A 21196-nucleotide genomic window follows, 5' to 3' on the forward strand; every position below is an offset into this window, starting at 1 on the left:
TCGGGCGTCGGGCGAAGATAGATTCGTTCAAATCCTGCAGTTCTTAGTTCAGCTCGGCCAAGTCGTCGACCGTCTTTTGTATTTCATCACTTTATTATCAGTCATACGTTCAACCTTGGCATTAAGCCACGCCGAGGTGAAGCTGGATGTGCGGAGTATGTTTACCCGTTTTCGCTTCCCGCCTCGGGCGCCGAGACGGAGTTAGGTAATTTGCACAAGACTTACATGGAACCAATGAGAAAGCGAGACGAGGCACGACTTGGTCAGCCTTTGAATTATTTTCCAGTCCTCGAACAAAGCTTATCTCCTAAGCTCCGAGCATAGAATATATCCAATCAGAATTCAACAAGGACTAGTCCTTTGGAAATAATGCAGGAAATTGTTCTATTCGCACCTTAGGAGATATTAATTCTCGCGAGGCAAGCGTCATAAAGTACAGCTTGACATAGGACACATGATGAAGGCAGCTGTGAGTTCCGACTTACCGGCGTTCTTTAGCATATCGACTCGATGTAAATAGCCTTCGAGTAATCCGTAATTGGTTTCCATCCTTCATTCGTACTTAATATCCATTCATATCCATTAGAATTCCAACTTCATAAAAGATCGACTTACATGAGCCACTAAGTTAGATAATTTATGCGACAAGATGAGTTCGACAGTTGTATATCCAAGGGACCCAGCTGCCACCATGACCAACGTCCTCGCCTTATATCACACCCATAAGCTTCTTTTCTTGGCAGGTCTTGTCGCCGTGGCATGTTTAGTGGCATGGCTTCGCCGGGATAGACGTCTAGAAAAAATGCCTGGGCCTAGAGGAAACCCGTTAATTGGAATCGGTACCAGCTTACCTCCAAAGGCGCATATCCGCTTTCGGGAATGGTCCGCCAAGTATGGCGATGTTTTCAAGTTGAAGGTGGGCTGGTACAATTGGGTGATCATCAACAGCCCAGAAGCGATCCACGAAATTCTGATTAGACAGGTAATAAATACGAAAGAAGATAGAACGATATGACTATATACTGAAAAAACTAACGCTTATCTCCTTAGTCCTCAAGTACTTCGTCTAAAATGCCTGCTCCTATTGGACATGATGTAGTCGCCGGTGGGATGCGGATGTTTACCTTGCCGTACGGAAGCAAGTGGCGAGCTTTTCGCACCATCTCGCACCAACTTCTCTCAAGTACAATGACTGCCACATTTATCCCATCTCAGGAATATGAGGCCAAGCAGCTACTCTTCGACTTGGCCACGGATCAGAGCGACTTCCTCATGCACGTACGCCGCTTCGCCTTCAGTATCATGCTTACTAGTACCTACGGATTACGCGTAAAGACGTGGGATGATGAGGACGTACATCATGCCTTGGAGAGTGCCCGCATCCTTGGCAAGATAACGCATGCGGGTGTGTTCATCGTCGATGAGCTGCCCATCTTGGCGCAACTTCCTACGTGGCTACAACCGGGGAGAAAGCGTGCCGAGGGCTACGCAAAGCCGCTACTTGATGCCAAGATGATACTCTGGCGAAGATTACAAGAGCAGGTTGCTGCCGGAAAAGCACCGGTGTGTCACGCACGCGAGATGATGGAAAACGACGACTCGTGGCGGAAACAGGGGCTCACAGACGAAGATGCGGCTTGGGTTGCCGGCGGTAACGTAGAGGCTGGATCGACAACAACATCAGTTACGCTGTTGAGCTTATTATTGCACCTCGCAGCAAGCCCCGACGTCCAAAAAACCGCCCACGATGAGCTTATGCGCGTCGTAGGACCTGACCGCACCCCCGTCTTCGATGACGTAAAAGACCTTCCTTACATCCGCGCCTGTGTTAAGGAGGTTCTGCGCATGCATCCCACGCCTTTCTGGGGAATCAAGCATTACGCTGATGCCGACGTTACTTACAAGGATTATGTTATTCCTAAAGGCACCATACTACTGGCCAACACGAGCACCATCCACTACGATCCGTCTCGCTACGAAGACCCGTTCACGTTCCGCCCCGAGCGTTACCTCGGCCATCCCAAATACAGCGCTGACTACGCTAACCAAAGCGACCCGTACAAACGAGACCACTTCACCTTCGGCGTAGGACGACGCATCTGCCCGGGATCCCGGCTCGCCGAGAATTCCCTAAACATCGCGCTGGCAAATATCCTATGGACGTTCGAAATCCGCCCGCCCGTAGTCGACGGCGTTGAGGCTAAAATGGACCTAAGCGACGACGCCTGGGAGAACACGAGTTTCCGCGGTCCGAAGCCCTTCAAGGCTCGGTTCGTGCCCCGTGCCGAATATAGATCGGAGCTTGTCCAGGACCAGTGGCGCCAGGCTATGAAGGAAGGATATGTGCTCAGGGGTAACAACGTTGATGTTGATAGCGTTGTGTCATATTAATAGCGTAATGATGGGTTGTTGGGTTGTTGTTGGGTTGATTGACGTTAAGTTTAATAACTGGCATAATGTACCTACCTAGCAAATGATAATTTGAAGATATTCATGTAGTCATTTTATTTTCTATTTCATTGTTTTAAGTGTTCTTGTCGTGTAAGCAGGGGTGAAGACAGCCCCCGCACTATAGCCATAATATCATCTATAGCTATAATATGTACCTCCTAGGTACCTCTTAATCTGACATGGGGGTTCTTACTGGCGCCAGCTTGGATTCTGGATAGCTTAATAAGAAGATCACGAACGAAAATTCTTTCTTATTACCTACCTCACTTTTACAGAATGGGGTATCCTCATTTCGCACCAACTCTTCTCTGGAACCTATCTCTCCCAACCGAACTAGGTGTAAAGAAGCCGGCAAATATTTTTGCCTTCTCTTCGGATGATAAGTTCCTTTTTACTTTACATGAAGATCAGGGTGGTATCTTGGTAAGTTCTCCCCACAAATCCTTGGCCGGTCTTTATGGATTTGAATCCACGTATGGAAAGTGGGTGACATAGTTCATAAGTAATGCTCTATCTATAGATTTACAGTTCTATCGTGTTTACATGTTGTCGAGACATATAAGTACACGCTAACTCTATACTATTACCTATTACTGTAGTGGGATCTTACTGCTACTTCTTTGCCTCGAAAGCTCGAATTCAGTCAGGATAACCCTAACTCAAAGCATCCTATTAGGGCTGCTGCACTAGACGCGAATGAAGGAATCATAATAGCTTTTGGTCTCGCCCATCCCGCTGAATATTATAATATTCCAAAAAACGACACAAAATTAAAACTAGCAGAGTATGTCCTTCCAGTAGCGAACGACGTCAAAGTTTCAAGGGATAGCAAAGTATTCGCGCTCACGACGGGGACTGTCGTGGAAATATGGGATGCACATAGCTTTCAGAGAGTTAAAATTCTCACGTCCAATGTTGAAATCCAAACCCCGTTTGAAAAGGTTGCACTCTCTCAGGACAATAAATATGCTGCAACAGTCGATTCCGAAGGTCGATTCTTCGTTTGGGGGCTAGACAACGATTTCCACAAGGTCTCGCAGAATAGAGAGGTCGGTATAGACCTAGGGCAAGGATGGATTCCGACGAGTATTGGCTTAGGTGAACAGAATTTCGTGATGGCTACCCTAAAAAAGCGAACGACCTCGGGTCAGGACTCCTGGATGCTGATGTCGTGGGGTTATAAACACGAGGGACCCGACAACACGCTATATGCTAAAGAATATCCAAAATGCGCGCTAACTTGCGTTGCGCCCAGCACCGAGTTCAGCGTTTCTCTAACGCCCGAGGGTCATCTGAGAGGGAGTGATAGCATGCTCTGGCCGCTATTCTCGACTGAGAAGGGCGCCAGTAAGAAGGGCAAGGTGGTATCGTGTGGAATGTCAGAAAGTAGCAAAGTCTTCGCCGCAGCTCGAACTAACGGCCGGTTAGCTGTATGGAGATTATATACGAAAGATGCAGATCCTAATGAGCGGTATCCAGGATAAAGTTATTAATAGGGGCGTTACTATACGTATCTTATCTACCGTTAATGATTTTTATGATTCCAAAGGGTTAATCATCATATATTTTGATGTTCATATTAGTAAAATATATATCTTAGATGACGTCCAATATTTACACCGATTTTCCTCGGTTTCTCTCAATTATACTCTGCCCCTTTAGTTGCTGGTCTATTACTGGCAAATTATTTCTTCCGTCATATCCACCTCGCCCCATTACAGCCGTCCTTCTCTATACCATGTTTCGTTGATGGTCTCCTTAAGGATACGAGTAATGGCTGAGAACATAGATACATTAAAGTATAAGGGGTCGTGAAAATACCAGGGGGGGCCTAAACCTGAACTGCTGATGTGGATAGGGGCTCTTTGTCCGAGACGTCTCAGTGAGTCAGAGACCTGATCTGTATTAATTTATGTAGGTTAGATACATTGAGCTTGCCACCATGATAACCTAATACACATAACCTAATATGTGTTTCTTGTAATATTGGGCGTACTCTCAAGATAGTGATTCCAGTTCCACTGCCCTCTGATTGATGATTGTACTCTATAACTGTGGGTTTAAGGGGTTTGTCAAGCTACTAAGTGCGAAACCCTTTTATGACAACGAACAAGACAAATTCACAAAATGAGACTTATGTGATAAATTAAGAGGTACTTTTTTAATAAAAAAAAAGCTTATTTGTGTGGTATTGGTTTTAGTTTATATTAATTATTACTATGCTACGTGCAATCGAAACATTCAGCAAGTTCCATTGATAGCAAAACCAGCAAAGCCGTTGCGTCCGGACAAGCACATAGCCAAACACGGTTACTGTCTAGCACGTAAGTAGTGAGTAGCCAAGAATGCTTGTAGTTTGTAGTAGCAAAATTATGAGCCAAAATCGATAGCTGACTCAAGAGCATCGTATATAATAGTAAGGCCGTAGAAGGAAACCTTCCGCCATGTATTATTCATTCTTGGCTCTAAATGAATCATCTGCGAGGAACCTTTCGTAACCCCACCGAATTCTCTGTTGACATTGCATTACCTTTATCAATAGTTTACGGAATTTCTAGAGCGTGCCGCATACCAAAGAAAACGGTTCTACTGCAGCATCCCTTTTCCTTTGCTGTAATTCACGTCAGAAATAGTACTATATCACCTCGACTATGTCTCATCAGAATCAGGGACGCGGCAGACAGTCATATCGTGGCCAAAGCCAGGGTCGTGGCTACGGCCGTGGTCGTAGTTGTGATCAGAATCAAGGACAGAATCAGCCCCAAAATCCAAATCCAAGCTGGAACCGAGGTCGGAACCAAAGCCAAAGCCAAAGCCAGAATCGGGGCCAAAGAATAGATCAGTCTCAAGGCCGAGGTTCTAGATCCAGCCAACATCGCGAGGTCAACAGGTAAGTCAGTGTTAGCTATACGCTAGCTCAATTCCTATTACTACCTACCTACCTAGGTAATATAGTATCGTTTCTTACGTATAGTATCATAGACCAGTAGAAAATCCGCCCGAGCCCCCCGAAGAAATCACCAAGACCGAGGATAAAATCCTAAACTCTGTCAAAATCCAAGCCGATGATTGGAATATTACCCCCCGGAGACCGAGATATGGAACAGGACGAAACGAGATCACCCTTTGGGCTAACTACTTCGAACTCGATGTAGATACACGCGGAAAACTATTTCAGTACGATATAGTATTTCCGGACCAGGAAAGAAAGCCTACTGGGAAAAAGCTTGCGCGCGTCGTTAAGTTACTTTTAGATAGCAAGAAGTTTGAGCCATACAGTGTAGTTACCGATTTTGCTACGACACTCATCTCCCATACAAATCTCCCAGAAGAATCGTTCACGGTATCCTACTGCGATGAGCACAACGTTCGAGAGAGTAAAAGTACAATGAATTATATCGTACAGATAAAATATACGGATATCCTACTCATCGATCATTTACTCGAGCATTTAAAAGATCCTAACAAACCTTGCGAAAGAGAAAACATTGTCAAGGCACTTAATATCTTTTTAAACCACTACCCCCAAGGCTCGAAAGGCCATGCCACGATCGGTTCGAGCAGATCATTTCCATTAGATGATACTTCCCGCATATGCAAGGGTTTACAGTTTGGCTGTGCTGCAGTCAAGGGGTACTACTCCAGCATTCGGCCGGCCACTTCGCGAATCCTCGTCAATATAAATGTCACCTATGGCATTTTTCACCAGAAGAATGGCTTGGCCCATATAATGTCCAACTTTATTAAGAAATGGGGTGATAGCCCTGCGGCTCTTCAGAAATTAGCGGCATCCCTTAAAGGGGTCAGAATCGAACATAATTATCTGAAAGACAAAACAGGTAACCACATCCGCCGAGTAAGAACCATCTTTGACCTTGCGTCGAAAGAAGACGGCTCGCCAGAAAAAGACGAGAGAGATAAAAAGCAGCCGCGGGTACCTTCCTACGGGGCTAAAGCCAAGGAAGTTGAATTCTGGTTTAATGATGGTTATATCACCGTCTCCAAGTTCTTCCAAAAAGGTCAGTATAATTTACACGGAGCATGATAATGTTTAATGTCCATTCTAACTTTACTAGAAAACAAAGTAACAACGAATAGCGATCTACCGCTAATCAATGTCGGGTCACGTACGCACCCGACGTATCTTCTACCGGATGTATGTGAAGTGCTGGCTTGGGAGAGAGCCAAGGTAGTTCGATACGACAAAGATATGGTTTCTCGCATACCTATCCACGGCCCTTCGGAAAATGCAAACGATATTGAAAACAACGGCTTGAGGGCAATTGGAATGTCAAACGGAGACGCTCGTAACAGTAAGAGACTGGTAAGTAACACAAGGGTGATAAATAATAAAATGGTTGACTGGTTCTCATGATCTCTAGGAAAATTTTGGTATTTCAGTTAGCAAACCCAAGTTGATCACCGTCAAAGGCCGCAGGTTATCTGAGCCTGAAATTCAATATAACTATGGACGTGCGATAAAGAGTAGTAACTGGAACTTGGAAAACATACAGCTTGCGTCTAAACCGGTTGAAAAGCGCTGGACATGTGTGATTATACAACCCAGAAAAGATGATACAGCACGTCTCAACGATAGCCTCCAGGAGCTTCACGATATGTTGAAGAAAAATGGCGTGTCCATCGGAAAACCACATCCTTCAAACGTTGAAACCATATTATATCATGAGGCCAAAGCCCTCGAGAGCGAGCTCCGGAATGTATTTGGACGTGTGGCCGAGAAAGTCGACTTTTTACTCGTGGTCTTACCGACGAAAGAATCGTTTACTTACAATTACGTGAAGAGACTTGGCGACATAGAATATGGGATCCCAACTCTCTGCATTTTTAGAGATACTCTTATTCCTAAACCCCGTCCTAGTTACTTCTCTCCTAAACCTTCCGGTAGTTCTTCTGGTAATTCTTCTAGAAATGCCCCTATAGACACCCCTAAAAGGATTTCTGGGAACCTTGTCGGAAACCTGGCTCTGAAGCTCAATTTGAAGTTCAAAAACAATAACCAAACTGTCAACTTAGGAAAACTGGATTCTAAACTCAACTTAGGGGAAACAATGATCGTAGGCATTGACGTTACCCATTCTCCAGTCCCGGGCCAACCTAGCATCGCAGGAATGGTGGCCAGCATTGACAAGAACCTCGGGCAGTGGCCTGCTGTCTTGCGGCACCAGGAGAAGCCGCGTATCGAGATGGTAACGCACCTGAGAGAGATGCTTGAAACTCGGCTCAACCTCTGGTGCTCAAGACACAGATCCTACCCCAAGAACATCATTGTCTACCGCGATGGAGTCTCCGAAGGCCAGTATAAGCTTGTCGTCAACGAGGAACTCCCAAAGTTGAAAGATGCATGCAAGAAGCTATACAGTCAAGTAGACATGCCAAGGATTACCATCGTCGTTGTCGGCAAACGACACCACACTCGATTTTACGCCGGAAAGAACAGGGATAACCCGAGTCCGGGAACAGTCGTCGATCGCGGCATTACAGAGGCCCTCAACTGGGATTTCTTCCTACAGTCACATAAAGCAATCAGAGGCACCGCCCGTCCGGCCCACTACTTTGTCGTCCACGACGAGATATTCGGGGATAAGTTTAAAGAAGGAAATGCGGCCAACGCGCTGGAGATTTTTACTCATTCCCTATGCTACATATTTGGGCGGTCGACTGGTCCCGTTAGCATATGCACGCCGGCTTACTACGCGGATATCGCCTGCAACCGTGCTCGTTGCTACGTTGCTGCTGGTACCACGAGCTCTGCAGCTTCCCAAGCTCAAGTTGCTGGCTCGGCATCGGATGGACAACGACCTCTTGGGAGTGAAGGTCTTCTTCTCCATCCGAGGATGAAGGATAGTATGTTTTACATCTAAGAAATTGATGGGGTCCCTTCCTAGGGGTTCACCCCTTGGGTATCTATGATTTTAGGGTTGAATTCTGGTCAGAATAGGGACACGGCAGAAAGAAAAGGATGTACGTGAAAGAGCCTCATAAATGGCTTTGAATTATCGTGCTGCATATTGTACAAAGTTAATAATATCAAAAGGGGTAGACATTGTCAATAGAGAAAAGATATTATCATGGGTACTTGAAGATGATCCAAGGTTTTTATTTAAATCTCAGACAGCTTAGGAGTCCGTGGAATAGGGGTAGGCCGAGTAAAGGGGCATCTAACATATTATAAGATTCTCCTATTGTTAGGGGATACCCCTTCCAACCAGGCGTGACATAACGTATTCCTTGTGTGTTTATCGTACAAGCTAATTTTCTATTGTTAATAAAAGCCCGGGTAGATAATAGTTGCCTACCTACCTATGTATGTATGTATAATCTGCTGCTACGAGCCCCTATTTACCACCACCTAGGTAGTCAAGTACCCGAAGAGTTTAAGATTAAGGGAAATCTCTCTCGCCATGTGCAGCCCCTATTTTCGCCCCCCCCTTTACAACTTACTCTGCAATTGTTACACCAAATTCCTCAACTCCTGCCCCGCCAAAAACCTCCGAAGGTTATACGCAATAAGCTGCTCCGCGTCCTGCGGCCTCCCGCCCGCCGCGTGCGGGCTAACCAGCAAGTTCGGCGCGCCCCACAGCCTCGAATCCTTCGGCAACGGCTCCTTCTTAAATACGTCCAGCGCCGCGCCGCCGATCTTGCCTTGCTCCAGCGCGTCTGCCAGCGCGTCTTCGTCTATGCTCGTTCCCCGGCCGACGTTGACCACCCACGCGTGCGCCGGCAGGAGCGCTAATCGCTCCTTGTTCAGGACGTCCCGCGTGCTATCCGAGCCGGGCAGGATCATCACCAGCGCGTCGGTCTGCGGCAGTAGTTCCGGCAGCTTGTCCTCCGCGTACACCTCGACGCCGTTTCTTACGCCCGCCGACCTCGCTAGACCGCGCACCGTTGCGCCCCATGCCGTCAGGTGCGGGGCAAGCGTCTTGGCGATGTTGCCGTAGCCCCAGATGAGGATGTTTGCGTCGCGCAGGGTGGTAAAGCGGTCCTTTGGACGGTCGGGCTGCGGACCGCCTAGGTGTTGCGGCCACGCGCGTTGTAGCTGGTACTCGCGCATCTGGTCGAAGCGGCGGGCGGCTGTGAGGAGTAGACCCAGGGTATGTTCAGCGACGGTGCGGTCGTGCAAGCCAGAGCCCGTCGTCACGAGAACGTTCGAGGGAAATCCGGCAGCTAGAACATCATTAGGTCCCGCGGCGAGAGACTGGATCCAGCGCAGGTTCTTCAGACGACGTGCGGCGTCGGACAGGTTCTCGGCGCTGTTGGTCCAGGTAACGAGGATCTCGGCGTCGGCAAGGTCGTCCGGAATCGGGGCTTTAACATCGTAAGGATGTAAGGAGGTAGAGAAGCCCTCGAGACTCTTGATGTCGAGCTTGAGAGATGTGGGGTAAAGGAGCTTCATGGTGCTGTTGGACGGGGCGACGTATCTTCTAAGCTGGGAAGAGTATAGACGAGTAGGAATGACAAGTCTAGTAGTCAACGTTTGTAGCATACAGAGAGAAAAGAGAAAGCAGATAAATAAATAAAATTAAGTAGCTAGGTACGTAGGTGTGTAATAAAGAAAACCAAGTTTATGGAAAGTCTCAACGACCGCACATTTAATATGCCGTGTAACGGCGGGGACGGGATATGCGGGGTGCGTCCCGGGGAGAACCTATTATTTATCGATGTGGATGTCGTGCTTTCTCCATATGCCGGGCTATTGTCAACCGAGTAGCTTCTACTAGTTCCACGCTACACGCACCCTTACGAATCAACACTCACCTATAAATATATGTCAAGTACCTCACCTATGTATAAGTACCTACCTAAGACAGTCAGTTACATAGAAAGGCACCTCAGGACTTTTGATATATTCCCATGTATATTGCGTACCTAGGGATAGGGGCAAGCATGTGTAGGTAGGTACCTATATAACAATGTTTTTATTCAAGTATTAAATTTCTTTGTTTTTTTGCTTTTAAGATATCCGGTCCGTGAAGTGATGATATAAGTTATTAGATCTTGAGCCTGAAATAGTAGAAAAGGAAATTGGGTATCTCATCGCTGGGAAATATGTAGGTCTCACCTTACGTACCACATTCCGTATAAATCAAGCTGAAAACTTGTTAGACTTCTCTTTGGACGTAGCACGAGCTAGAATCCAGTAACTAGTACTACGGAATGCTCTCGATTGTATCTACGATCCCTAAATCTAAGAATCGTAAAAGACCAACCTAGCACTATCCATAATGTCAATTTACCTTCTGCTACCATTCACGCCATCCACGCCATGCCTCGTCGTCATGCCTCGTCGCCATAAAATCATCGCCGACCATAATCAATTTTGCATTGCAACTCTCGTCGGCCAACCATCGAAAAGACTACAAGCCGGCTTCACACCTGCTTGCAGAAATATAAACGCACGAGCTCTGTATCTCAAGAGCAAACCGGCGTGCAAGGAAAGTCAAAGAAACTAGTACCGGCCTATGGAGATCACCCAAACGGCGAGTATGTTTCCCTCTTCCGCGTACGGAATATTACCCGACTCAAAAATTGAGAAATCCGGTATATACCGACCAACATTGGTCGGTTAAGACAACAAAGACAGCGCGTGCTGAACAGATCTGCGAATCCCATAAACCAGACCTGCCAAGTGGCAAAAGGTTCTCACGTCCTTCGAGCGAACTCAATCCCTCTAGTTTTCCACAACCATCCAGTCGGCAATAGCAAATTTAATTTGCTCACGAGGTTCAAGAGGCCTTCCACGTCCCTAATTCGAAGGAAGGTTTTCTATACGTCCAGCACCTTTCGGGTGGAGCCAATCCTGCTCGATCAATTCCTTGCGAGACGGATACATATGGCGATAGGCCGTCCTAATGGTCCCATCGCTGACACCAGCCACGGCGGCAATATCTCTAGATGTTTTCGCATCGCCCATAAGATGAGATGCCATATAGATAGATGCGGCAGCGATCGACAGAGGAGATCGTCCAGCCAGATCTTTGAGGGAAGAACTCTTCTCGGCCAAAACCTTGGATATCTTTTCCATAAGATGGGGATTCTTGAACTGGAGATTGTTGCAATATCGAGCACAGAGCTCGGCCGCGCCGGTCGTACCGGTAGCCTCGTAGTTCTCGACCATAAGGAACGAGCCGGTGACGTTTTCATCACGACTATTCTGCAACATCTTCTCGAGTACCTTGAACGTCCTGCCGATCTCCTTCTTCGAAACTCTAGTAAGAGAGTAAATCTCACGGAATGTCCGAGGCGCCTTGGCCTGTCGACATGCTATGAAGATGCAGCCGGCCACGACTGCCTCCTGGGGTTTCCCCTTGAATAACTTCTTGTCTTCGGTCATCTTAAATATATGTTTCGCAGAATCCTGGATGGTTTTTGGAATGTGAATGGCATCGCAAAACTGCGTGATATCGCGGTAGGCGGTTAAGAGCGTCTTTGTGGCTTTGTCGTTGGTGATTCGGCTCTGGGCGCGATGCAGCTCTCGCGCGCGCATTCCTTCGCCGAAGCCGATGTTGGTCTCGAGCTGCGAGCCGTTCAAGAGAGGGTTCGCAGCGTCACCGACACGAGAAGGGTCATCGTTGCCTTGATCGTCGTTGGCAAAGGTTCGCCACTCGGATCGTGTGTCAATGATGCGATCACCAAGGACTAAACCGCAGGAGCCGCAAACCATGTCTCCAGAGGAGAACTCTTCGACAAGATTAGGAGGATCTTCATTGCAATCGGGACATAGAAGTCGCTGATTCAAGTTCTGCTTGTATCCTCCATCGCTTTCATTCTGGTTCTGACTCGGATTTACGGTCTGGCTCTGGTTGGGGAGGGATTGTACGGGAGCGGAAAAGTTGGGCTCCAGGCGGGGCACCGCGGTCGCCATTATGACAGGATGGCGATGGATTGATTCGGATGTGGCGTCGTTATTGTTGTTGAGGTTTGAGGTTAAAAAAAAATTAAAGCGACCTCCGACACAAAGGTGAAGGTGAGAGAAAGAAGACGCGATGCAAATGCAGATGCCTGTAGAATATTCCCCAGTTATGTCAGCGTGGGTTACATAAATAGTGGGTCACCATACATATCACTACATTATGTATGTACATAGGTACCTCAGGACGTATCTTACGTAATCACTTAGTGCGGGTATGAAAGCGGCAATACGTACCTCGAGTTCTGCAAGCAGGCGTAAGCAGCACTTGTACCTCGAATAAATGTAAGAAAATCCGAAGGAAGATTGTTTCCTTTTATACCCGAATTATACGAAACCACAAAGTACGATCTCTTTGATGGTTTGCAGACCTTTGTAGTAACTAAACTCTATTTCTGATGCTATTGGACGTATTCAATAAACTTATTATACATAGGTATCCAAAGTTTCATGACTGGTACCTATGTACCTAACCTTAGTCTAGTTGTGAGGAATTCCATCTTTAGTGAATTTTTATAAAACCTTGGACAAATATATTCAACATGGATGTTTTATCAATAGAAAAATGACCAAGCACCAAAAAGTGGCGTCTGAGAAACTAGGTTAGGAGGTACCTAAGGGTTATTCCACGCCATTCACCATATTCCAAGCCTCATCACTCTCTTGCAGAAATGCCATATTAGAATATCAAATACGCAAAATGCTAGAAACTAATCACATTTCTAAAAGGTAAACAGCTTTGAAGACAACGGCAGAATCGCCTGCGATCCTCGCCGTAAATTTGACATAACTGTACTGTGATAGAGAGAAGTGCTTGATACCATGACGGGAATAAACGTAGACAGGCTAGAAGCATGGCTATTTTCAAACCAACACCAATAACACCCCCTCGTGACAGATAACCGTGGTTCAATAAACAAATTAAAACTTATAAATAGCTACCCCAGATATTGACAGTGCCATCAATGCTCGCCCCTAAAACGCCTGTGCGATGGCCCCGAGGGTATTCTTTACTATGCGCCGTTAAACCTTCCCATATCCGTATGCAAAAAAATTCGTCAAAGCGGCGCAGGAAATATATAACCTAGTAAACTCGTTTTCTCGTTATGAAGGGATGATTAATCGAGGTGGTTGCGGTCCCCGGCTCGGAGATGGTGTTCGAGGCGGAGGTCGAACGGCTAATTGAGGTTGCGGTAGAAGAGCCGGGTGGATTCCCATCTGCGTGTCTTGAACACCGGGAATCGGTATCTGACCTGCCTCGAATTCCTTCCAGTTTTCTCCCTGTTCTGTCTGTTCCTTTGGTTCTCTCGGGGCCACAGGCTCTCGGTCTTCCTGGTCCAGCTCTTGGAATTGATATTCCGAAGACCCCCACACCTGAGAGTTCCGCGACGAGGTTCGGCTTGCTAGGGACTTCCGGATCATCGTAGCCCGCTCAATCTCCTCTACTGCTTGCCTGTCTGTCGACCTCATCTTCCGTTTTTTAAATTCTTTGCCCAGAGGGTCTGCCTGGTCCTCTTGAGGGATTCGCTGCCGTTTTCTTGTTAGGTGTAATGTCAGAATTACGATCAGCGATGCTACAACGAGTACTCCGATGACGATCACAGCTATTAACCAAGGCGCCATTGAGTTGCCGGTGTCTCCAGCTTCTGGTGTAGCTACTGTGTGCGCATCGAATGCATCATTCCCCTCGCGCTGATGCAACGGTGGTGCCATGTTGGTTTAACCAGGAAAGCGGTTCGAGATGACTATCATGGGTTTGTGGCAAGGAAATAAAAATTGAATTGCGAGCGGTGAGGTGTGGGAATGACGGGGAGGCATTCTTTTCTACTAACTACAGTGTCCCTCTGGAATACGAGAAGAGCCGAATTGGAGGGACGGGAACCTAGACAGGTTCTATAATTGGGCGAATCAAGTAATAATTGACATCTACATACGGTTACACGCTGCATGCTGTGCGCCGCCCACCCGTACGGGACGATGGGGTATCTCGGGATCCCTGTAGTACGAACTGGGGGCGTGAGGCAATGCAAACGTTGCCTCGAACGTTGCCTTCGGTGACAATTGTATGCCTTAAGACCGGAAGTAACTTGGTTGCAAAACGCGTTTGATGTAAGTACCTAACGTAGGTGGGATGAGCAGCTGGCTCCTCTAAGCAAGTAGATATTCGTAGGGAATGCGGAATGCGCCGATCGTGAACCTATTCTGGTGATACTTAGCGCCGGCCTAGCTACTGAGAGCCTTTGGGTAGTATCGGTCGCATTTCAGTCGCAGGCAGTCGAGGCTGAGCAATTCTGCGGATTGGGCTAACGTATTCGTCCCTTAAGGAATACATTGTCTTTTCAGGGTCCTTCGGCTAGGCTTATCAAATAAATAAAGACGTATAATAAGGCCAAACGATCAGATAGGTATATCCGAATATTAACGGCGACGATGACAGGGCGAGGCAATTTCAATTGGGCTAATTCGTAGCCTACATAAGGTGTCCTTCATGGAAGATACTGCCACTCGCGCGGCGCAGGTCACCATATCGAGGCATTGTAGTTTTGTGATGTCTTTACTTGTCAGGCTGTTAGGTTACCTAGGCCGACAACCATTATCCTGGGATCCTGGGATCTTGCTGTTGGTTATTCGGCCGGCTGCCTACATAAGGCAATATAAATTACAGTCATTTGAGGCTTGATTCGGCGAATGATACGCCAACAGTTAGCAGTGGTGATGCTTACCTTAGTAGGTTGACTCAAGATAAAGTGCTTTGCGTTGCACGACAGCTACTCCCAATCGTCCATCATTGCACCGCCCATCCCTATGTTGCAGGGGTTCTTTTAAAGAGGAACGAGCGTTCTGACAAACAGTCGGTCGTGACGAGCATCGAATCCTTCTCGAGTAACAAGTAACGACCGATGTCGTTCATGGTGAAAAAAGCTCAGCTTATTGTTCCTAAGAATCGTAATCAGCAAATCGTCATAGTCAAATACTAATGAGGAATAAAGGGGACCGTTTTCATTGCACTAATCATCGTATGCCCGAGTTTACGAGGGATATTGTCTTGCTAACCTCGATTTCCTCTTTGGGAATCCCTTTTTGGAAAACTTCGACTCGAGAAAGGAAGTTCGTCTGTGCGCATTTTAAGCGGTTTTATTGGATGCATCCCTAGAAAAGCTGAGAATAAACGGGTCTCTCACGTGTTTTTCCAGGTCTCCACTTTCATCTTTTTCTCAAAATACGTATTTTTCAGCCTAGGTTCGAATCCCACACGCTTCTCCCTTTTTTTTTTTTTTTTTATATATATATATATATCTTTGTAAAGGTCGGTATTCGAGGTTCCCCGGCAGCACTATATTACCTTCAAAAACTCGGGCTATTGTGGTACACCGCAGGGGTGCCCTCATGTTGTTGGATTGTGGGGTAAAACTTCAATTAATCGGGAATAGCGGCCGTTTCTCGCTGTTTTCAAAGTTCCAACTTATCAACGTCTAGGTACTGCAGGATCCGAACGGCTTGTATACCAATTCTTCCGGTGAAGATTGATTCCTTCAGTAGATGTCGATCTGCCCTGTGTTATTTGTCTGTTCGTCCCGAGAGGTCTCGGCTAATACAGACATTCTGTGTCTCAAGAATTAATAACCACCAAATCAGCCATCATGTTCAGTCGCACAGTAGCTCGCGCCAGCCGCGACACAACGTTTCTTAGAAATCGTTATTCGGTTAACTTAATACGGCGGTATTCTGCTGTAAATGACGAGCGATCCTCTCTCCCCTTGGCGGGTTATCGTGTTCTGGATATGACTAGGGTCCTGGCCGGCGTATGTAGTGAAGGATCTGCCCCCAACCTCGGCAATGTGCACGGCCACTCGCTCACTTATCTTTCTGCGTAGCCATATTGTACACAAATTCTAGGCGACCTTGGGTATAAACTACATGTCACTTTTATGACGTTGGACTGTGTTAAGCTAATATCGTATCGCACGCAAGAGCAGAAGTTATCAAGATTGAGCATCCTACGCGCGGAGATGACACGCGGGCTTGGGGGCCTCCTTATGCCAAATACCGAAACGGATCCAACCAAGAAGGCCCGGGCGAGTCTGCCTATTTCTTGGGTGTATGTTATACACTTATCAATCCTGCTATACGTAGTCTTTACTGACTTACATCTAGGTCAATCGCAACAAGAAATCTTTAGGCCTGTCATTCCAACATGCCGAGGGCGTGGAGATCCTGCATAAGCTGGCAGCAAAATGTGACATTCTCGTAGAGAATTATCTCCCCGGAACGCTGAAGAAATATGGGATGGACTTCGAGACGCTTCATGAAATCAATCCAGGCCTCATATACGCCTCGATCACGGGATATGGCCAGACCGGGCCTTCCTCTCAGCGGGCCGGCTACGACGTCATGGTCGAAGCGGAATTCGGACTGATGCATATTACTGGTAACCGAGATGGACCACCAGTAAAGGTTGGTGTTGCGGTCACCGACTTGACGACGGGACTCTACACTAGTAATAGCATTATGGCTGCCCTGCTCTCCCGGGCAAAGACCGGTCGAGGTCAACACATCGATGTCGCACTGAGTGACTGCCAGACTGCCACGCTGGCAAATATTGCCAGCAGTTGTCTCATCAGCGGGAAGAAAGACTCGGGCCGATGGGGCACGGCTCATCGTAAGTTCAGAGTTATAGGAACCCCGCAACCCTTGCTAACAATTTCTTAGCATCGGTAGTTCCGTACAAGTCATTCAAAACTAAGGATGGCGATGTCTTATTCGGCGGTGGAAATGACAGGTTATTCGGTATTCTGTGCGATGGTCTTGGCCAGCCGGAATGGAAGACGGATCCAAAGTACAGCATCAATTCGCAGCGGGTAGCAAACCGTATAGAGCTCGAAGCCGAAATCGAGAAGATCAGCATCCAGAAGACGACACAAGAATGGCTGGAGATCTTTGAGGGCAAGGGCATGCCGTACGCCGCAGTAAACGACGTCCAGGGGGCGTTAAACCACGAACACACTAAAGCACGAAACATGGTAGTCGAAGTAGAACATGAGCAATGTGGTCCGATCAAGTTGGTGAATACGCCGGTAAAATATAGCGAGAGTAAGCCAAGGGTCCGAACCGCGCCGCCAACTTTAGGTCAACATACGGACGAAGTTCTCAAGGATATTCTTGGTTTCGAAGCTGGCGAGGTGGTTGCATTGAGAGAAAAGGGGGCTATCAGATAGAATATGCCAATATTTACTATTGAACTCCACGAATTTTACGAGTTCGAGTAGCAGTCTTCAGTAACAAATAGAAGTTGAATCAAAATACCTATCCTTGCCAAATGCTAGTATATACCTAGGAGCAGCGAGTTCAACGAGCCAATTAAAAGCTTGACCCGGCTTGGGCAGATCCTATTTTTACCATATCTATGCGAGTCGAATTTTAAAAAAAAATTATTTGCTTAATAATAAGATAAGTTGAAGCTATATAGACTTCTAATATTGGAATTTAAGGGATATGATTGGTTTAAAACAACCGCATAATTATAATGACGTTAAAATAATAAGTTTAATTTAAAAAATAACATTTGTTATAATAAACGCGTAATGCAGTATACGTATACTAATAATATAAACGCGTTGATTATGCTATTATATACGCGTGGTATCTTAAGCTTATATATTAGATACTTAAGTATGTACGTATTGAGGGTAAAGATAATCGTGTTTTCGAGACCACGATGATATTTTTGGTGTTGAGAAGGGGCTAGGTGGGTACCTATATATGCAGCCCCCCTTTCAACCAATCAGGTTGCGGGGAAATTTTTTACCCGAAGTTTAGCCGGTATCGCCCCCTGGGGGCCTCAGGCCAGTTTCACGATATAGCCAGGTAAGCCTCAATTTACGAATGAATTGGCTTGGCCTGATACGATCAAATATATACGATTATCGGGCTTGAATTGACTCGTTGAACTCGCTTACTAGGAGCTGAACAGATCCCGAATACACACGAAGGAGGTTTAAGACTTAGATGTACATGTATGTAAGGGTTGTAGTTCGTCTAAAAGAAAGTAGGATGGATTAAAACCATATAGGAATAGTTAATGCACCAAAACATAATAAGTAAAAGGCTAAAGTCAATCAACTAACCTTAAAGTGGCCTGACAACGCTGACAAGTGGTTGATGACTTTGGCAGGAGCTTCCGGGAAATCATACCATCACGTGAATATCACGTGCACAAGCCTCCACCCTATGAATTTCAATCTTTCATGAACCAATTTACCATCTTTACACCTTTTGATTAAGACTATTGGAAATTGATACAAATGCTACTGCCCAGGGCTTTTGCAGGAATTTAATTACGTCTGGATGCGGTTTTGTGGTAGGTGATACCCGCCAACCTCACCTGTCTATATAAACTGTCGACCACTAATGCGCCGACGCGACGGCAGTGTTCGCATGCCGTTGTATTCTTTAATGTACCTAATGTAACCGAGTAAAGTAGGGGGTGAATAATGGATTCGGAAAAGGATAAAGTCGGCGATGCCGTCGCAATATTGGCAGCGCCGGCAGCGCCGGCAGCTCTGGCAGCTACCAAAGATATGGCATCGTCGCAACCTCTAGAGCCGGTGCAGCCACCAGCCCCTAAAGCACCAAGCCCGGCACCAAGTACTACTAGTTCGACTGGTCGTCCACCTTACATGCCGCAGTTTTCAGCAGCAACGCAGATGATCCTCAAGCGAATAAATTCCAAGCCTGGAAGTCTGTCGTCGGCGCTCTCATCTGCCTCCTCAACGTTCCCTAGGAATAGCATTAAGGATTCCACTTTCGAGGATACTAAGAGACGTCTTGTTAAAACTATGAACACTTCTCTAACGATGCCTATGCCAACTATTACTCCCAAGCACGCTTCCTCTTCTTCCGCTACGAAGAAGACATCTGCAGGCACTACTATGCGCATGCCTATGAACGACGCCTTTCAGCTTAGAACGCCGGCACCAGCCAAGTACGGGTCTACAACCAAGGAGTCTCGGGGCCAAAAAGCAACAGCCCAAAAGTCGAAGGGGAAGTCGCAACGCGGAACTAAGCGCAAACGCGGTAAGGACGGCCACGACGATGAAGATACGTCCTCGAGCCTGAGCGAGCTATCCGATGACGAAAGCCCTACCAGCACCATTGCCGTCACAAATACTGCAAAGGAGAACCAAGCCATGCCGACTATGACGAAGTCTGGCCGCCAGGTGCAGAAGCCGGCGCAGTACAACCCCTCGCAACAGTCAGCCCGCGATGCCGCCACCCAAAAGCGCAAGAATTACGGCAAGCGTACTGCAGAGCAAGCGTTGTGCAAAGTGTGTACTCGAGGACTGAGCGTCCCCGCTAACCAGATCGTCTTCTGCGACGGCTGCAACCTTTGCTGGCACCAGATGTGCCACGAACCCTACATCGACGACGAATTCGTTAGCAACGAGTCGCGCTCCTGGTTCTGCGGTCGCTGCATGGCCAAACGCGAAAGGCATCTTGCCCGTAAGAAGAATATTGACGGCCTCAAAGGCGTAAGCTGGTCCAACAAGACCAATGAACAGGTAGGCTTTAGTTCTAATCCTATTGAACTCATCTGTGCACATATACATATTTTTTTCGTCGTTGAGAATACTAACGTCATCCCAGAAACGAACGTATCTCTCTAGTGTACCTCACGCGCAGCTTGTCAACCTCATCATGTACAGCACGGAACTGCATCCGGACTTGCCTATCTTCCCTCAGGAGACTAAACGCGGCGCTGCTCAAGCGGGGCGACCATCTCATGAGAGTCTACGGGCCAAAGCGGAGTCCAACATCAACGTCGGCCCTACCCACTACTCTAGCAAAATGTCAACACCTGACTCACAATCCGTGAACGTAAAGGCAAGTGCTAATAAGGGTACTACTACCGCCGAGAACCAAGACCAAGCAGCCAGAGAAGACTCGGCAGATTCCGTGCCTCCTGCCTGGCCGAAAGTCGGACGTGGTTGTCTGGCCGGTTTAGAGATTGACGAAGACGATCTGCGCGACGACAACGATTACGAAGCCTTCAGCGTTACGACCTACGATACTAAGGGTAAGAAGATCACGGAGAACGGCATGGCAGTCTGAGTTGTTGCCAACAACTCAGATCCAAAGATAAGCAAAAGAGACGATCAGGTTTTTATAGAGCTCATCCCTAAACTCCTACCTACAGACCAATCATAGAGAATGTGTCTCGAGCATAGGTAGGAAGAAATCACTGGGTTATAATTGTGTGTATACAATTCCCCTTTGTCGGGAGGGATCGTGAGTCTGTGGGCCTTAAGAAGGCGAAGTCGGCTAATGCTACCTGGGTATTATATCATGTATAGGGGTTAGCATCCTATTGTAGTGGCTATAGTTATAGCTACCTGGTCATAGCTAGTAGATACCATGTCAGCTGATTCAGTCTAGTTTGACAAGTTGATAATAATGACTCGTTCCTAATCCAGAAGATTTGTGTCTGGTGAAAGGGCAAGCTGCTCAACCCCTTTTCCTCAATTCCGTTGATGTTAAGTCGAGCAAAATAGAAGTATAACATTGAGCATGGGACATAATGAACGCATTTATTAATGTACATTGCCCAACGGGCGAAAAAAACACAGGAAGAGAAAATCTAGAAATAATAATAATTTTGAGATGCAAAAAGTACGACCACCACGGGACTCGAACCCGCAATCTTCACCATGTTCCAGAGTAACACCGGAAAGTGACGCGATACCATTTCGCCAGGCAGCCCTTCCAATCAAAACGTGATTGTGGGGGAGGTGGATTGTTGTTAACGCCGATGCTAAATCA

General features: G+C 46.9%; 8 protein-coding genes and 1 non-coding gene across 9 annotated transcripts; 5 read left to right on the plus strand and 4 right to left on the minus strand.

Moving 5' to 3' along the window:
* Positions 1–303: 303 nt before the first annotated feature.
* F4813DRAFT_368039 (putative O-methylsterigmatocystin oxidoreductase) lies at positions 304–2593 on the plus strand. Its single transcript, XM_049244256.1, has 2 exons — positions 304–982; positions 1051–2593. The coding sequence occupies exons 1-2, from the start codon at positions 650–652 to the stop codon at positions 2389–2391; spliced, it is 1674 nt and encodes a 557-aa protein (XP_049097163.1). The 5' UTR covers positions 304–649; the 3' UTR covers positions 2392–2593.
* Positions 2594–2694: 101 nt separating this feature from the next.
* On the plus strand, positions 2695–4075 carry F4813DRAFT_368041 (uncharacterized protein). Its single transcript, XM_049244257.1, has 2 exons — positions 2695–2874; positions 3051–4075. Exons 1-2 carry the CDS (start codon positions 2728–2730, stop codon positions 3933–3935), a joined length of 1032 nt encoding a protein of 343 aa, XP_049097164.1. The 5' UTR covers positions 2695–2727; the 3' UTR covers positions 3936–4075.
* A 1027-nt stretch (positions 4076–5102) lies between these two features.
* F4813DRAFT_398551 (Piwi-domain-containing protein) lies at positions 5103–8421 on the plus strand (the record flags this gene model as incomplete). Its single annotated transcript, XM_049248062.1, has 4 exons — positions 5103–5341; positions 5434–6470; positions 6528–6775; positions 6834–8421. The coding sequence occupies 4 exons, from the start codon at positions 5103–5105 to the stop codon at positions 8331–8333; spliced, it is 3024 nt and encodes a 1007-aa protein (XP_049097165.1). The 3' UTR covers positions 8334–8421.
* Positions 8422–8437: 16 nt separating this feature from the next.
* On the minus strand, positions 8438–10358 carry F4813DRAFT_184147 (uncharacterized protein). Its single transcript, XM_049239349.1, has 3 exons — positions 10339–10358; positions 8773–10271; positions 8438–8720 (listed from the first exon to the last, which is right to left on the minus strand). Exon 2 carries the CDS (start codon positions 9953–9955, stop codon positions 8924–8926), a length of 1032 nt encoding a protein of 343 aa, XP_049097166.1. The 5' UTR covers positions 9956–10271; positions 10339–10358; the 3' UTR covers positions 8438–8720; positions 8773–8923.
* Positions 10359–11068: 710 nt separating this feature from the next.
* Positions 11069–12648, minus strand: F4813DRAFT_184145 (cyclin-like protein). The gene is made up of 2 exons (XM_049239348.1): positions 12617–12648; positions 11069–12471 (listed from the first exon to the last, which is right to left on the minus strand). The coding sequence occupies exon 2, from the start codon at positions 12332–12334 to the stop codon at positions 11216–11218; it is 1119 nt and encodes a 372-aa protein (XP_049097167.1). The 5' UTR covers positions 12335–12471; positions 12617–12648; the 3' UTR covers positions 11069–11215.
* Positions 12649–12751: 103 nt separating this feature from the next.
* On the minus strand, positions 12752–14480 carry F4813DRAFT_184176 (uncharacterized protein). The gene has a single exon (XM_049239350.1). It carries the CDS (start codon positions 14090–14092, stop codon positions 13484–13486), a length of 609 nt encoding a protein of 202 aa, XP_049097168.1. The 5' UTR covers positions 14093–14480; the 3' UTR covers positions 12752–13483.
* Positions 14481–15643: 1163 nt separating this feature from the next.
* On the plus strand, positions 15644–17700 carry F4813DRAFT_368055 (CoA-transferase family III). The gene is made up of 5 exons (XM_049244258.1): positions 15644–16182; positions 16255–16286; positions 16352–16478; positions 16535–17039; positions 17090–17700. Exons 1-5 carry the CDS (start codon positions 16021–16023, stop codon positions 17593–17595), a joined length of 1332 nt encoding a protein of 443 aa, XP_049097169.1. The 5' UTR covers positions 15644–16020; the 3' UTR covers positions 17596–17700.
* Positions 17701–18533: 833 nt separating this feature from the next.
* F4813DRAFT_368059 (uncharacterized protein) lies at positions 18534–20850 on the plus strand. Its single transcript, XM_049244259.1, has 2 exons — positions 18534–19938; positions 20024–20850. Exons 1-2 carry the CDS (start codon positions 18871–18873, stop codon positions 20486–20488), a joined length of 1533 nt encoding a protein of 510 aa, XP_049097170.1. The 5' UTR covers positions 18534–18870; the 3' UTR covers positions 20489–20850.
* A 199-nt stretch (positions 20851–21049) lies between these two features.
* F4813DRAFT_t111 lies at positions 21050–21136 on the minus strand. The gene has a single exon. It is a non-coding gene; the product is annotated as a tRNA-Arg (tRNA).
* Between the last annotated feature and the right edge of the window lie 60 nt (positions 21137–21196).

The sequence above is a fragment of the Daldinia decipiens genome, assembly GCF_022478715.1.
Source record: "Daldinia decipiens strain CBS 113046 unplaced genomic scaffold F4813scaffold_31, whole genome shotgun sequence".
Lineage (NCBI taxonomy): Eukaryota > Fungi > Ascomycota > Sordariomycetes > Xylariales > Hypoxylaceae > Daldinia > Daldinia decipiens.